Source organism: Onychomys torridus, chromosome 14, assembly GCF_903995425.1.
Source record: "Onychomys torridus chromosome 14, mOncTor1.1, whole genome shotgun sequence".
Lineage (NCBI taxonomy): Eukaryota > Metazoa > Chordata > Mammalia > Rodentia > Cricetidae > Onychomys > Onychomys torridus.
The window spans coordinates 70,891,291-70,906,236 of record NC_050456.1 but is presented as its reverse complement, the minus strand read 5'-3'; the positions used below and the strand labels follow the sequence as shown (position 1 = coordinate 70,906,236).

Sequence of the window (14,946 nt, the reverse complement as noted above, 5' to 3'; positions counted from 1 at the left end):
CCACCACACCCAAATCTGCTTCCTTATCTGACCTCTCTGAAAGAGGAACAGGTCCTGGTAGGAAAGCAGTATGAAGGCTGAGCTGTGAGGATGGGAGTCAGTGCCAGGAAAGGGGATTGCATCATTGATGGGGTGTCCCTTTCTGCCTAGGGCTCCACCCAGCCTGGCTGGTACAGGAGCCTTTCACCTTGACTCCTAGCTGACTAGCATATTCCTAGTAATCAGCCCATTTCCTGATTGGCTCCTGGTTGACAGTTATTCTGTTAGCCAATTTGTGTGCGCAAGCTCTCATTTCCCAGAGGGCTCTGTAAGAAGAATTCGTTGTACCTGAAGTGAAGGGGAGGCTCAGAGAGGCCTTTTAAGAGGACCATTGAACCTCTCCCGGCCTCCTTCATCCCTGTGCCTCCACTGCTGAATGCTCACAGGCACCATGCTCTCTCCCCTGCCTTTACATCTTAGGGCTACGTTTGTGCTGAGGCATTTTTTTTATTATTATTATTTTAAAATTTATTTTACATACCAACCACAGTTTCCCCTCCTTCCCCTCCTTCTGTTCCCTCCCCTCCCCGTCCTTTCTTACCACCCCATCCACTCCTCAGAAAGGGTAAGGCTTCCCATGGGAGTCAACAAAGCATGACATAGCAAGTTGCAGCAGGACCAAGCTCCTCCCCTGCATCAAGGCTGAGCGAGGTATCTCAACATGGGGAATAGTTCCAAGAAGCCTCGCTGAGGCATTCTTAACACGCAGAAAGCAGTAAATACTGAATTCACTATTCAACAGATTTTCACATCTGCAGACCGTTCCTCTGAACAAAACAAATCCACCCACCCACTCACCCTGCATTCATCCATTTACTCATCTATACACCCAGAGAGTCCCTTGTGTCCCTCTGACAGTGAAGTCTGTTTTAATCCCCTCTCTGAAGATTGGACTTGCCGCTTCCAGAACAGCATATGCCTTTGATAATATCCAGCAGGGTTTGTGTCCGGCTTCATAATAACAAGGTTCCTAAGCCCTTTACACATCTACAGTCTGCCCATGCTTCTTGCCAAAGCTTTCTGTTGCATGACTAGCCTACACTGAGTCCCCCTACTGAAGGATATTTTTGATTTTTTTTTTTTTTTGAGACAGGATCTCATTATGTAGCTCAGAATAATGTCAAACACAAGAACCCCCTGCCTCTGCCTCAAGTCCTGGGATTACAGCACATTTGGGCTTCTCTGGATGCAGCTGCTGAGAGTATTCACACATAGCAAAATAAGTCTTTGTGTGGACATGGCTGTCTATGGAATAGTGCACACTGAACTTCAAGCATTGCTGTTCTCTCCTCTGACCTTCCTCATTTCTCCTGCAGCTTATAAGGCTTCTGGGAAGACAGCGAAGACAGACAGACATAATACAATCTCAATCTGCCCTGAATGCTGAGAACCCAGGTCCAGGAAATCAACCTCTTTTACCTATGGGATGGGGAGGGGGCAGATAAACCTCTTCTGGGGGCTTGGGATTGCTGAGCATTGGGCAAGTCAGGCAAACACCATAGGTCACCATGTCTCTGCCACCAAGGCCGGTACAGAGCAAACATCTAGAAGATGTGCTCTGGGCTTCCGAGCCCTTCCCCCATCTTCACCCGCCACAGGTCTAAGCAGTGGACAGCAGCTGGGGGAAAGGGTGTGTTGAGCAACTTGAACCCAACAAATGGAAGCTCTGTGGTCAGTATTAAGACAGCCAAAGGCACCTTGAAGAAGTCCTCCTTCTACTGTGGTGCCCTCTGTAGGCCACTGGGGGAGCTGAAAGCAAACAGGGCACAGACAGACAAGCATATAACCAGTTCCATTCAAGACTTTGGGGTTCTCCATCCATATACAGAGCACTCTGAAAAAAATTATGATCGTGACACCCCATGAGGGTTGGATAATATGGACTTTGGTAATATTTCAGGGTCTGGGGACAGTGAGAGCCAGAAACATCAGAATTCAGTTCACTGTGGACAAGTCAGTTAACACGGTGTGGTTTTGTTGTCTATACATACAAGTAATAAATAGTTCGAAGGTCTTAAGGTTGTTTGTTAAGACAAATGAATGCATGGAAGTGCACTTGGAACACCTGAGAGTGCACTTGGCACACTGAGATTGTCCTTGGAGTGACTGGCACATGGATGGGTACCCTGAAGTGTGGCCTCTTCCCACTATCTTCTCTTTGCTCTTGGGCTTTTGCAGTAAGCATGAAGATGTGAGAGAAGAAGATGGGTGTGGTAACACACACCTGTCATTCCAACACCTAGGAGACAGAGGCAGGAGGATCGCTGCAAAACTGAAGCCAGCTTGAACTATAGACTGAATTCCAGGCCAGCTAGACTATATATTGAGACCCTGCCTCAAGCATCAATCATCAAAGAAATGAAAAAACAGAGACATTCATAACTCATTGTAAAGGGTAAGAATATATATATATATATATACATATATGTATATATATGTGTGTATGTATATGTGTACATATGCACACACATATATGTGTATACACACACACACACACACATACACACTTACACACACTCCAATCTAGGAGACAAAGTGGTGATTATTCCAGAATGCAGACTTACAAGCTGGGGTCACTTAGACTTTATTTTGTGTCTTCTCATGCGTTGCTTATATTTTTTACCAGAACAACATGCCTTTGTAAGAAAGGCCTTTCTTTCATTTTGACTTAATCAACTGGATGCTGCATTGGAGTGTGTGGCTGTTTCTTTTATGATCTTCAGATGGTGCCTTTTCCATTGTCTTCCCAACTCCTCCCAACACAGCCCGAGGCAGTGGAACACTACCCAGCAAACTGCTGACACAGGGCTCAGATCCTAGGCAGTTTCTTCCTGCTGTGAGAACTTCAGGATGTTGACTTTGTTGGGGAGGTCCAAGCAAGCTCAACACGTATGGTCTAAGCATAGAGAAGCACCCGAGGGATCCTTTCTTCCTGTATCACATTAGCTCTGTCTCTGAGGGCATCATCTCCACCTTCCTGGGCATCGCCTTCCTTTCTAGATAGAGAGCCCATAACTGTTTTTATTCTCTGTGTTCACAGTACAGTGTGCACATTCTCTGATTGGCAGAGGATTCTAATATGGACATGGGTCCTGGAGAGGTGCTTAGGATTATGTGGACAATAGGCTTGTCTTCCTGCAACTTATACCAGGAATATCTCCAGGAAAATTAGCACGGCCTAGGAGTCGGCATGGCTTGGCTTTGGAGAATTAACCTGTTAGCCTCCTTTGGGTGGAAAGACCTTGGGGAATGTAATGTTTTCATGTCTAAAGTCATGTTTTAGATACAAAGGCAATGCCTGGGAGGTCCCTGCTTGGAGCCTTTGCTTCCCTGTTAAGCATGTGGGTCTTTAGCCATCTGTGGTGGGACACTATGAAGATCTTTGAGGATTTGCAAACTGCCCCCCCCAACTCTTAGTGCAGTTCTGAGACAGTCTCCCCATGTACTTCTCCAAGCTATAACCATAGATTGTGATGGTTGCCATTGGCCATCAGCTTGACAGGTTTTAGGATTCCCTAGGTGTTGAAGCTCTAGGCATGTCTGTGAGGAGTTTCTAGATTGGCTTAACAGAGGTGGAAAGACCAGCCCTGCTGGCAGCTGCACATGCCGTGTGCCAGGGTCTTGGACCCTATATAACAAGTGGAGAGCAAGCTGAATTAAAATCAGCATTCATCAGTCTCTGCTTCTTGACTGGAAACAATGTCCCTGACTGTTTCCTCATGCTATTGCCACCATGATGTCCCCATCACGCTGGACTTGTGATGCCAAAATGAGCCCAAGTGTGAGGCAACTGTGAGACAAAATAGGCCCTTCTGGCCTTAAGCTGTTTTTGTGAGGTATTCTAACACAGGAATGAGAAAAGTAACTAGTACGTGGACTGTGAATCCCTGCCCTCCCACGCATGAATGAAGCAACAAAGACACTGTTGGCACATCTTTCTGTCCTGGCACATGTAGTGCCCACGGGGGGAAGGAGCACATGCCTATGAGCCTCTGGGACTTCATAGGTCTGAGTCTCTCAGAGACCTGGGGTTACAAAGTCTTGATCTAAAGAGTTTTCAGAATAAGTAGCTCATCCATAGATAGACATTCTCCACACATTGCTGCACATCTCTCCTCTTGTGCTGACCTTGGCATCAGTGAGGCTCCTGGCATGAAGGTAGCCTATTATCTTCAGTGTTTATTTATCATTAGTGCAGGAAGAGTCACTCCTGAGTAAATTGCTCACATACATCTCTCCTGACACATTTCCTCATGGCTGCCAAGGATGCCACCTTAACAGTTCAGTTTCCAGGAACATTTGCTATCTCTATTCCTTCTTGTTCTGTGGGTGAGCACCACTCTGCAATGGGCTGCTGGGAGACTTGGCAGACACCACAGTAAACGCCTGTAAATGCTCAGCTGTCTGTGGCCTGGCAATCTGGCTTCCAGAGGTTACCAGGAAGGAGACACCTACCTGCTGATCTGAGCAGCAGCAGTCAACTCTTCAGTAGGAGATCTCTGAGTTTGTAATCTCTGAGATGAACAACACAGAGACACAGATACACACACACACACACACACACACACACACACACACACACACACACACACAAACCATGCTCAACAATTCAGCAGTTGGCATTTAAACTATTTTCAATTCATACCTGCTCTACCCCCAAGGCTGGGGAAATGGCCAGCACCTCTGTAGGGGCAGAAGAAGCATGTATAGTTCAGGAAAAGAACAGTGATAAGCTGGGCTAAACTCCCTATGTCTGATCAGGATGCCCACAAGCCTAGGAATTGGCGACCACCAACACAGAAATGCCTGGTTCCTGGGCCCAGCCAGCAATGGACTTGGCATCCCTTGTAGCCCAAGAAATCTTGAGGAACCCACTAATCTGAGCATTGTTTACAGGGCAAGGCCACCTTACATGACAGTCTTGTTTGTCAACTGTGGAGATGACAAGCCAACTTCACCAAAGAAACTATTGCCATTCACGTCAGGGCACCAGTATCTTTGTGCTGTGTTACTCTGGAAGCTAGATACCAGACTGAGTGGAAACTTCTAGAAGAAAGAATGGCTGAGTTGTAGTATAGGAGAAATGCTACACTTACTGATATCTGGTTTTCCTTTGCTTGGGGCTCATGGGAAGCAATACTTCCCAGCCAAGCTGCTGGTGGGTCTATATTTTGTCTCGAGAAACACAAAAAAGACACTGTCTGCCCTTTGTGGACTGAAGCGTTGAAGGCCCTGAGCAAGTCTCTTTCACCTCACAATTGTCAGTGTGGGGGCTTGTGCTGAGATGTGAAGCTATAAAGAGCAACACCTCATCCATGATGTCTGGAAGGACAGATGTCCAAGTGTCCTCCTGACCATGGCCAGCTTGCATGGGAGATGTTTTATGATGACACCCCTAAGAGCATGGGACCAAAACTGAAAGGAACATGATCTACCAGGGTAAAGATAAGAAGACATTGGGATTTTGCTGAAGCCTCTCAGGGAGGTGAGGGCACCTGGAGAAGATGGAAGAAAGTGTGCTCACCCCAGCAGGGCCTCTCTCCTTCCCCATACTAGCCTTGCCTCCTTAAAGCTCAGAAGTCCACAAATAGAAGAGCACCCCCTCTTATCCCTCCCTAGAAAAAGACCCTTGGAACTAGAGTCCAACGTTTGGGATGAGGAAAGCTCAGTCTGTACAATGCTTGCCACACAAGCATGAGTTTGCTCCCTAGAACCCAAGTAACAAGGCCAGGTGTGAAGTCATGCTCTAGCAGTTCCAGCACTGGGGGATGGACGCAGGCAATTCTCTGGCTTGCTGGCCAGGTAGCCTAGATGAATTGTCAATCTCCGGGCCTTTGAGGCACTGTTGCATAAGAAAAGTTGGATGACACCCTAGGAACTACCTCTGAAGAGGACCTCTGTACCAGACCTGCACAAACATGTGCACACACATACAGAATACAGCATCTGTGCACAGGGCATACCCTCCTCTTAGCTCTCCCCAGACCCACTTCATACACCTAAGGCTGTGCTGTCTGGGTCCTTCCAAATGCTGTTGGATACCTAGTAAATAGTGATGGCCATGTCAGGGAGCCACAGCCTTCGGCCTGAGATCACTTGGCATGTTCTCACCAAGTGAAGGCCCAGCCTCTTGATGAAGGTGGGAAATTTCCACAGGATTCACCAAAATCCAAACAGGAAGTAACAGAGACATGAGAGAGATGGAAATATACAGAACTAGATTCAGTGCTGTCTCAGCTGTAACACACTGACTTGTTTAAGAAAACATCAACATGTATTATGTAACTGTGGTCAGCTCTTCAGATTATTTACAGTGAAGAGCAGAAGGTACATGGTGGGCAGAGAGATGTTGTGCATCATTTTGTCATATACTTGGAAAGGTCCTTTCCCAGGTCAAGGGCAGGCAAAACTCAGTATTTCTTCTCTTCAATTTTACCCTGATTTGCAGATCCCAGCCTGGAGGGTGCTTTTTATTATAATAAGATGATAATTTTAACTATGGGTCTAGGGACTGTGGCTCACTTGGTAGGGTGTTCACTGAGCACATGTGAAGCCCAGAGCTACACAGAGGTCATGGGAGTACACACCTGTTATCCCATCACGAAAGAGGTAGAGGTATGAGGATCTGGTGTTCAGGCTCATCCTCAGCTATATAATGAGTTTAAGGCTAGCCTAGGACTCATGAGATTATCTCAAAAAATATTTTTTGAATTAGTTCATTATTGAGCTAATAGCAACTATGAGCATTCTTCCTAGCTGCAAGCTCGGCTTCCTCATCTGTAACCAGAGCACTGGGTTGTAGACTAGAGGCTTGTGGCATGGCAGAGTAGGGGAATTCTGTGGAACTGGGTAGGCTGGGACTGCAGATGTGACCTTGACTTTGACCATCTCCAGGCAGAGTCTGCCCTCTCTGGTGCAGCCCATGCAACCCAGGCTTTGCCCCTCCCTCTTGCCTCACTTCAGCCATGCAACACATTGTAATCTGTCATGTAGGTCCTGGGAATTGAACCCAGGTCCTCTGCTAGAGTGCCAAGTGCTCTTACCTGCTGAGTCATCTCTCCGGTCCACCTGGGTTGGTATTTTTTAGAGCCTTAGACTTCCCTGTGTGTCCAGGTTCCTGGCCACCAGCATTCATCTCTTCTCCTGTGATGCCCACCACACCTTCAACATTGTCTCTCTGGGGACCAGAGGTGACACCTACACCTGGATTCTGGAGACCCTCTATGGATTTTTCCTGCTTCAAATGACTGTTAGTCCAGATCACCCCCTAATCCCCTTGTGATTACTGACAAATCCATTTCTCACCCTGTGCCTTGGTTTCTTTCTTGTAAAACAGGGCAGGTGGAAATTGAACTGATGAAAGCATGGGTCAGGAACCAGACCATTCATTGTACCTGACTTAGATCTGCTGTGTTACTTGTTATTTGTGGACTCTGAGTATGTTAACATCTCCCTTACCAGTCAACTAAAGGGGAGCAATCGTCTCCTCACAGGACAGCACTGGGCAGATGGAGAGCATCTGATCTGATCTTGCTCTCTTTGTTTTCACATATGCATGTGTGTGAGGTGTGAGCATGTGTATGTGCTCACATGTATGTGGAAACATGCATATGGAGGATACAAATTGATGTTGGATGGTTTCCTCAACTACTCTCCATTGTATTTATTGGGGCAGCTAATCCAAGAGTTCAGAGATTCTGGTTAGCAGGCCCACCAGCTTGCCTCCCTGTCTCCAGCCCCCATCCTCCTGCCCTCCTCCCTGCCGCCCTCCTGCCTCTCCCATACTGGAATTGCAGTTGGTTACTCTGCCCACATTTTCTGAATTCCTATTCACACACTTGCATAACAAGTGCTTTTATCCACAGAACTGTCTCCAATTTTCTTCTTAACAGTTTTTCTCCAACGACAGCAATTTGGAACAGTGCTTGATCTAAGCTGGGCACGCAGCAGCCATTAATAGATGGTGGTTACTTTTGCATTGTGCCAAATGGTAGCTGATGAGAGTCACCACAGCCCTGACTCCCTTGCAGCTTACATGTCTTCCTGTGTCTTGCAGAAAAATGACATCCTCCATCTCAAGGGGGATCCTGCTGCTGGCAGTCCTGTGTTGCCTGGTCTCTAGCTTCCTGGCTGAGGATGCCCAGGAGAAAGACACCTCCCAGCATGATCAGGAGCACCTAACCTGCCATAAGATTGCTCCAAACCTGGCAGATTTTGCCTTCAGCCTGTACCGGGAGCTGGCCCATCAGTCCAATACGACCAACATCTTCTTCTCCCCCGTGAGCATCGCCACAGCCTTCGCTATGCTCTCCCTTGGGACCAAGGGTGACACTCACAGCCAGATTCTAAAGGGCCTGGAAATCAACACCACAGAAATAACTGAGGCTAAGATGCACGAGGCCTTCCTTCACCTCCTCAAGACCCTCAACAAGCCAGACAATGAGCTTCAGCTGACCACAGGCAACGGCCTGTTCATTCACAACAAACTGAAGCTGGTGGAGAAGTTCCTGGCAGATGTCAAGAACTATTACCACTCAGAAGCCTTCCATGTCAACTTCACAGACTCAGAAGAGGCCAAGAAAGTGATCAATGGTTTTGTGGAAAAAGGAACCCAAGGAAAGATAGCTGATTTAGTGAAGGACCTTGACAAAGACACAGTTCTCGCCCTGGTGAATTACATTTTCTTTAAAGGTAAGATGGCATAACCAGTTTGAGCTGGTTAGGGGTGTCTACATGTGTATTCTCAGGGACCAGTTTCTGAGCTCTCCCTCTGGGCTGTGTCACTCTCTCTGTCTCATCACATTCCTTATTCTGTGGTGGGGAAACTGTCATATTTTAAATCATCAGTAAGTTTTGGAGTTGTCAATAGTCAAATCGGCTGACTTCTTTGAAGGATTGACCAGAGACTTTATGTCCTAATGCTCACTGGAGACCCCTACAAAGGAGGCTCAGGATGCACAATCCTTCCCCAACCTCAGGACCAAGTGTATCGGAGGGTGTGAAGAGAGCACCATGGAGCATACTTTCAGCAGCTCTTCTGTTGCATACCAGTATGAACTCTGAAAACATGGGCTTATATATATTTGCCCCTGCTGTCTTTTAGTCTTGATGTTGGACAAGACATTTTATGTGTTTGAGGTATGACTATCCATATGACCAGGGACAATGCTAGCTGACTGCTATGAGGTAATGAAAGAATTAGTGAATAGTCTACATGGTGTAAACAGGGACTGTTTGGATGTAAGCACTTGCTCAACTATCCTTGACCCTAGGCATAGCCTCCTGCCTGGAAGTGGTTAGGTCAGGAGTGTATGGTAAATACCTATGCCCCAGAGCAACCACCTGAGGAGGGTCTGGAAGTCAAAGTCAGGAGCTGTTCTGCCCACCATGGCTTCCTTGCCCCTAGAGTCTTCTGAGCAGAATATCAGGCCACAGCCAGCACAGCTCAAGTCCCAGCTCTTGGTGACAAGCGCAGGCGTCAACCCCTCCCCAACCCTTTCCCCTCTTTCTAGCCAATAAGAAGGTGGTGTTAGGGTTCCTTATGTCCTTTTCATTCTGACAGCCTTGATGGTGGGTCCCTACAAGCCTTGCCAACTCTGACACCTTTGGTGATGTGTCTCTGAGACTCTTACCCATTCTGATGTCCTTGTTGGTGGGTCCCTGAGGTCCCTGCCCACTCAAGTGATCTAGATGATGGTGGTTTTATACAGTAGATGGCCATCTGCACTGAACCCAAAGGGACTTGAGGTACCCAGAACATTTGTCCTGAGTGATAACTGAACTCACAGTTACTAATGAGTGTGCCACCCCTGATAAGAAGTGAGCAAATAGGATTTCTGTCAAGATTTATAACCCTGAATCACCAATTGGTAAGCTTACAATACTTAATTGAAATGCTTTCTAGGCATATCGGGAATGGTAGCTGTCAACGTCTGTAATCTGTAGAGTCAGTCCTCCTCTAGCTTCGAGTCAACCTCACCCAGGTCCCTGGGTAGACCAGAAGGCTAGTAGTAGCCCCCTGTGCACACGAAAAGCCAAGGCCCTGGGTCACCACCTTCATTGCCTAAGCTCTCTTTCCACTCCCTCTGCCCCCACTCCCGCCCCTCCGCAGGCAAGTGGAAGAAGCCCTTCGATGCAGAGCATACCAAGGAAGCTGACTTCCACGTGGACAAGTCCAAGACGGTGAAAGTGCCCATGATGCACCGTCTGGGCATGTTTGATGTGCATCACTGCAACACTCTATCCAGCTGGGTGCTGCTGATGGATTACCTGGGCAACGCCACTGCCATCTTCATCCTGCCTGATGACGGCCAGATGCAGCATCTGGAGCAAACTCTCACCAAGGAAATCATTTCCAAGTTCCTGGAGAACAGGCACACAAGGTAACTCCCCAGACAGAGACCTTCTCCTGAGGGTGCAATCCTGTCCAAAGGTCACCAAGTGCTTGCAGAGGGTGGACTCCATCCCAGCGTCGCGGTTAAGTGCATAATCTTGGGCTAAAATAATCCTTCTACTCAGATAGTGACAGATGGAGTCCAGGGGTGGGATGGGCAGGAGACAGTGCTTCTGAGGAGAGCCCCTGCTTTGGAAGGATTTCCATTCCCAGAGAGTATAGCATGTTCTAACCCAGAGCCTGGGGCTGGGACATTAGCAGTACTAGCATATGTTATGACTGAACTAAGAACCAAGACTGGTTTCGTACCCTGGCCACAGCTGAGAGTAGAAATTGTGGTGGGGAGTTTACAGGGAAATGCAGGAGAGCCTGCATGGACGGCCCTGAACAGGAAAGGACCAGCAACAAAGACCTCTGAGCAGGTCTGCAGAAGGTTCTGTTCTTCTGTCACTCTTCAGAGCAGCTGATAGGTCTGCAGGAGCAAGCAGTCCTGGAGTGTGCTCCACAGGTCAGAGGAGCTGCTCTGAGGGCCAGTAAGACCCTATTGGGACCTCCTCTTGCCCTATGGAAACTGAGAGCTGAGCCTTCAGCCCTGGGAGAGAAATGGGACTCTGCTGCATTGGCCTAAGCTCCCCTGAGAATCAGATTCAAGGGGTATCCATGGCTCAAGAAGGGGGATTGGCCAAGCACTGTAGGGCATATAGTGAGACACGGTTCCATGTGAACACCCTGAATCTGCCTGAAGGGCTTCTCAGAGGAGGTGGCACTTTAGGAGCTTCCAGGAGCCAATCTGATGGATCTCATTACCTTACGCTAGATGGGGACAGTGTCAAAGAAAAGCACATCCAAACTCTTTCTCAACCCGCTGTGGGTAGTGACATGTTCAGTGGGGACAACCAGCCAGAAACAACTCCAAAACAGGATGAGCCTCAGCAGAACCCAGTAGTCCTATGACACTCCTTTAACCTTAACTCTTTTCTGACCACCAGGTCAGCCAATCTATACTTCCCCAAACTGTCCATCTCTGGAACCTATAACTTGAAGACGACCCTGAGCCCACTGGGCATCACTCAGGTCTTCAGCAATGGGGCTGACCTCTCTGGAATCACAGAGGATGCCCCCCTGAAACTCAGCAAGGTAAGGTTACCTGACTCTGGCAATGTGTCTGTAGGGCAGCATAGGCTGTGGGGTAGCTCAGCTACAAGGCTGGGGAAGAGGGAAGGTATACAGACAGAGTCCGGGCTGAGCTCTTCCTGAAGACGCTCTAGATTAATTCACCTGGACAGGATGTGGTCAGGTGTCAGCTGGAAGGGTGGATGGAATTATAGGGCCTTCCCTGAGGTGCTGCCCCAGTCCTTAGTCTCCAGGGAAACTTGAGTTCTTAGACTCTGTTTATATATATTCACATAGAGACTTAGGCCTGGTGCCCTCAGAAAGCGTTCAGGAATCCTCCATCTCTGGCATTTAGAGCTAACTAGCGAGCTGCCAATTTTGAATTTTGAGTTCAACCCAACAGGCCACTGGTTCAGAGAAATGAAAGGCAGTTCAGAATGGACAGAACATCCTGAAGAGTCTAGATATGGAAGGTCATTTTCAGAACCCCTGTCACCTGCTCACAGCTACACACTGGAAAGGGACACTTGTGCAGAGGACGTGAAGTTCCTCTCCTTGGGAAGCTGTGGTCTGCACCCAAGGCCATAAGAGATGGAATCAGGAAGGGAAAATGGAGGGGAGTGGACCCAGGCAGGTCAAGACTAAGAGATAAGGAGAGCCCTCAGGCAATCACCATGGAAGGGAACTTGGGGAGCAGCAGGGGAACATGGAGGGAGACACATTCTCTAGTGACATCCTCCCTGGATGAGCCCTACATGAGATCTTGCTCCAGCCAGGAGTGGCCATCACACCACCTTCCACCAACCAGCCTTTGCTTCTCTCTCCACAGGCTGTGCATAAGGCCGTGCTGACCATCGATGAGAGAGGAACCGAAGCTGCAGGGGCCACAGCTTTGGAAGCCATCCCCATGTCTGTGCCCCCTGAGGTGAACTTTGAAAGGCCTTTCATTGCCATAATATATGACAGCCACACTCACAGCCCCCTCTTTGTGGGAAAAGTGGTGGATCCCACACAGTAATCACCATTCTCAGATGTCACCTTTTCTGGATTGGGTCCCCTCCCCAATGACATTAAACACAGGCTGGCCTGGCCCATGCCTGAGTACTACTGCAAATCCTGGACTCTGTGGTTTCTGGGCCCCTTTATGCCTTGAATTTGTTGTGGACTTGAGGTCACAGTGCGTCTTGATGTCCATCCATGCAAATAGGTTATAGGCAGAGGACCATGGCGGAGACCATGGACTCAACCTGCAACTATCTGTTCTTGGAAACATCTGTCATTTCTGGAAATCTTGAGGGACCATGTGGCTCATGCTCAAAGACCCAGGGTCCACCAAGTGCTCATGTCCCTCTACTGACTTCTCTCCCTCTGTCCTACGCCCTGGGGCTGGAGTCCCACCCCACTGCCAGTGGGGCCACACCCCATTGCAAGCCTCTCAGGCTACCAGAGCTGCCAGCTCAGGACCCAGCTGTCAGCTTCAGCATCTCCAGATTCCATAAAGTCAGGATCACATGCCCCTCTCATTCCATTGTGTTACCTCACTACAACTGCCCCCCACCCCCCATCTCACCCAGAATTTCCCAAGAATGGCTGGAGGAGATGGTTGTGTGACTTTTCCTCAGGATATATGGACAAACATCTACTCACCCCAGGCAGGGTACTTATGATGTCACTGCACCCAAGTCTAGCTTGGTGAAGCAATGGGTTTATTGGGGGTAATTTACAGAGCATAGATGACCCAAAAGCAATGCATCACTGAAAAGCCCACCCCCAGCATGAGTGACATCTTGTGATAGCTGTTTCTCAGGAGTTCCCTATATAATTTGCAGGGAACTTCACAATAGAGAGTTTGCTTTCCCCAGCTATTGCTTACTGCTTCCATATGTATGGTCAGGGACGGACTTGTAGGTCAGGGAGGAGCTTATAAATCTCCTCATAACTTTTATAGGCTTCCTGAGTCTTGTTCTCTACTTTCTGTCGTGCGTGACCCCCCTCTCCTTCCCCCTCCCTCCAGAAAAGAACATTTCATTTCAAAGCAAATAACCACCAAAAAAACAACTACACAACAGAGCCCTTCCTCCAAGGAGCTAGAACAGGACCCCAACCCACTCTTGTGGTTTCTTCCCTGCTTCGGTGTTTGGGAGGAGAGCTCATGCATCTCCTAGAAACAGTCCTTCCCCGCAGTGAGCAGGGTGGGTACCTCTGGGTCTCAGCCTCTGTCTCGCAATCATAGGCCTACCAGGTCCTAGAAGATCTCCCATCTTCATCTTTAGTCACAGGACCATGGTCTGTGGATGGCTCTGGATGGCCATCACAGGGGCTCCTAGGCTGTGGGACAGAGCATGCTTCTGGGCCCCAGAGTTTCTCCATGGTCACTCCTGCCTGACTATCTATGATGTCCATACTCCAGTTCTTCCCTTCTCTGTCCACACTATGGCCTTCTAGGGATAGTCACATCTCCAGAGCTGTGGCACGCTAGCTTGGGAGCTGCCCTGGTCACCAGACCAGACAGCCCCAATAACTACAACAGACAGAAGCCCACTGGACGAAGCAGAACGAGCCTGTTGTCTGCCTTTCCCAGGATGCACCTATTCTGGGGGTGCCCTGCCTATCCTAAGCTGACCTAGGGGTCCTGCTGGCTACTCTCCAGATGAGAATGGACAGAAAAGCACAAGGTTGAGTCATGGAGTCTCCCGTAAGTATAAAAGGTCACAAGTCTGCAGTGTCATATGGTTTAGCCTATTATTGGGTCCTGACTGTTGACTGAGCAAACAGCATGTTCACCTCAGTGTCTCCAAGCTCAATTGCTTCTAATAACACAAATGCCATCAGTCACCAGAAAGGCTCCAAACCCTGAGGGTCTGATGACATTGATTATGAAAATACTTGCTGTGTGACCTGAGTAAAGTTGGCAAACTTTTTTGTTTCCTCTCTGAACCCTGCTCCTCATCACTGACAACCTGAATTTGAACTAGCAAGAGGTTTGGTCCAGGAACTGCTTTCCTAAAACCATGAGAGCTGGTTGAGGAGTTGGCTCTGCGGCTTGCCTTGGCTCTGAGCCCCTGCAGATCAGGCACCCTGGCAGGCACCCAGCATTTTCTCGTGGGGTCCTATGGCCACACCCCAACCAACCCTGGGTGCAGATGGGCTGCCCTCTCATTCACCCAATCTGCAGATGAGAAAAGTGAGGCTCTGAGACGCTGCTTCCCTCTTCCTCAGCTGGGTAGCTAGTAAGTAGCAAAACCCATTTACTGGGAGGCACCAGGTCCTCCAAGCCCCAGCACCTCAGTCCACTGCTGGCTGCACACAGATCTAGTCCCTCTGCACCCTGGGAACCATGCTGGGACTTCTGCCTCCCATGTCAACCTTGGGAAAACAGCGTGACTCCTACCAAGCTGCGC

At 48.7% G+C, this 14,946-nt stretch overlaps 1 protein-coding gene across 1 annotated transcript; it reads left to right on the top strand.

Annotated features, from left to right (window-relative positions):
- The first annotated feature begins 7,984 nt into the window (after positions 1 to 7,984).
- Positions 7,985 to 12,600, top strand: Serpina1 (serpin family A member 1). The gene is made up of 4 exons (XM_036206420.1): positions 7,985 to 8,730; positions 10,151 to 10,421; positions 11,422 to 11,569; positions 12,375 to 12,600. Exons 1-4 carry the CDS (start codon positions 8,037 to 8,039, stop codon positions 12,561 to 12,563), a joined length of 1,302 nt encoding a protein of 433 aa, XP_036062313.1. The 5' UTR covers positions 7,985 to 8,036; the 3' UTR covers positions 12,564 to 12,600.
- The last annotated feature ends 2,346 nt before the right edge of the window (positions 12,601 to 14,946 follow it).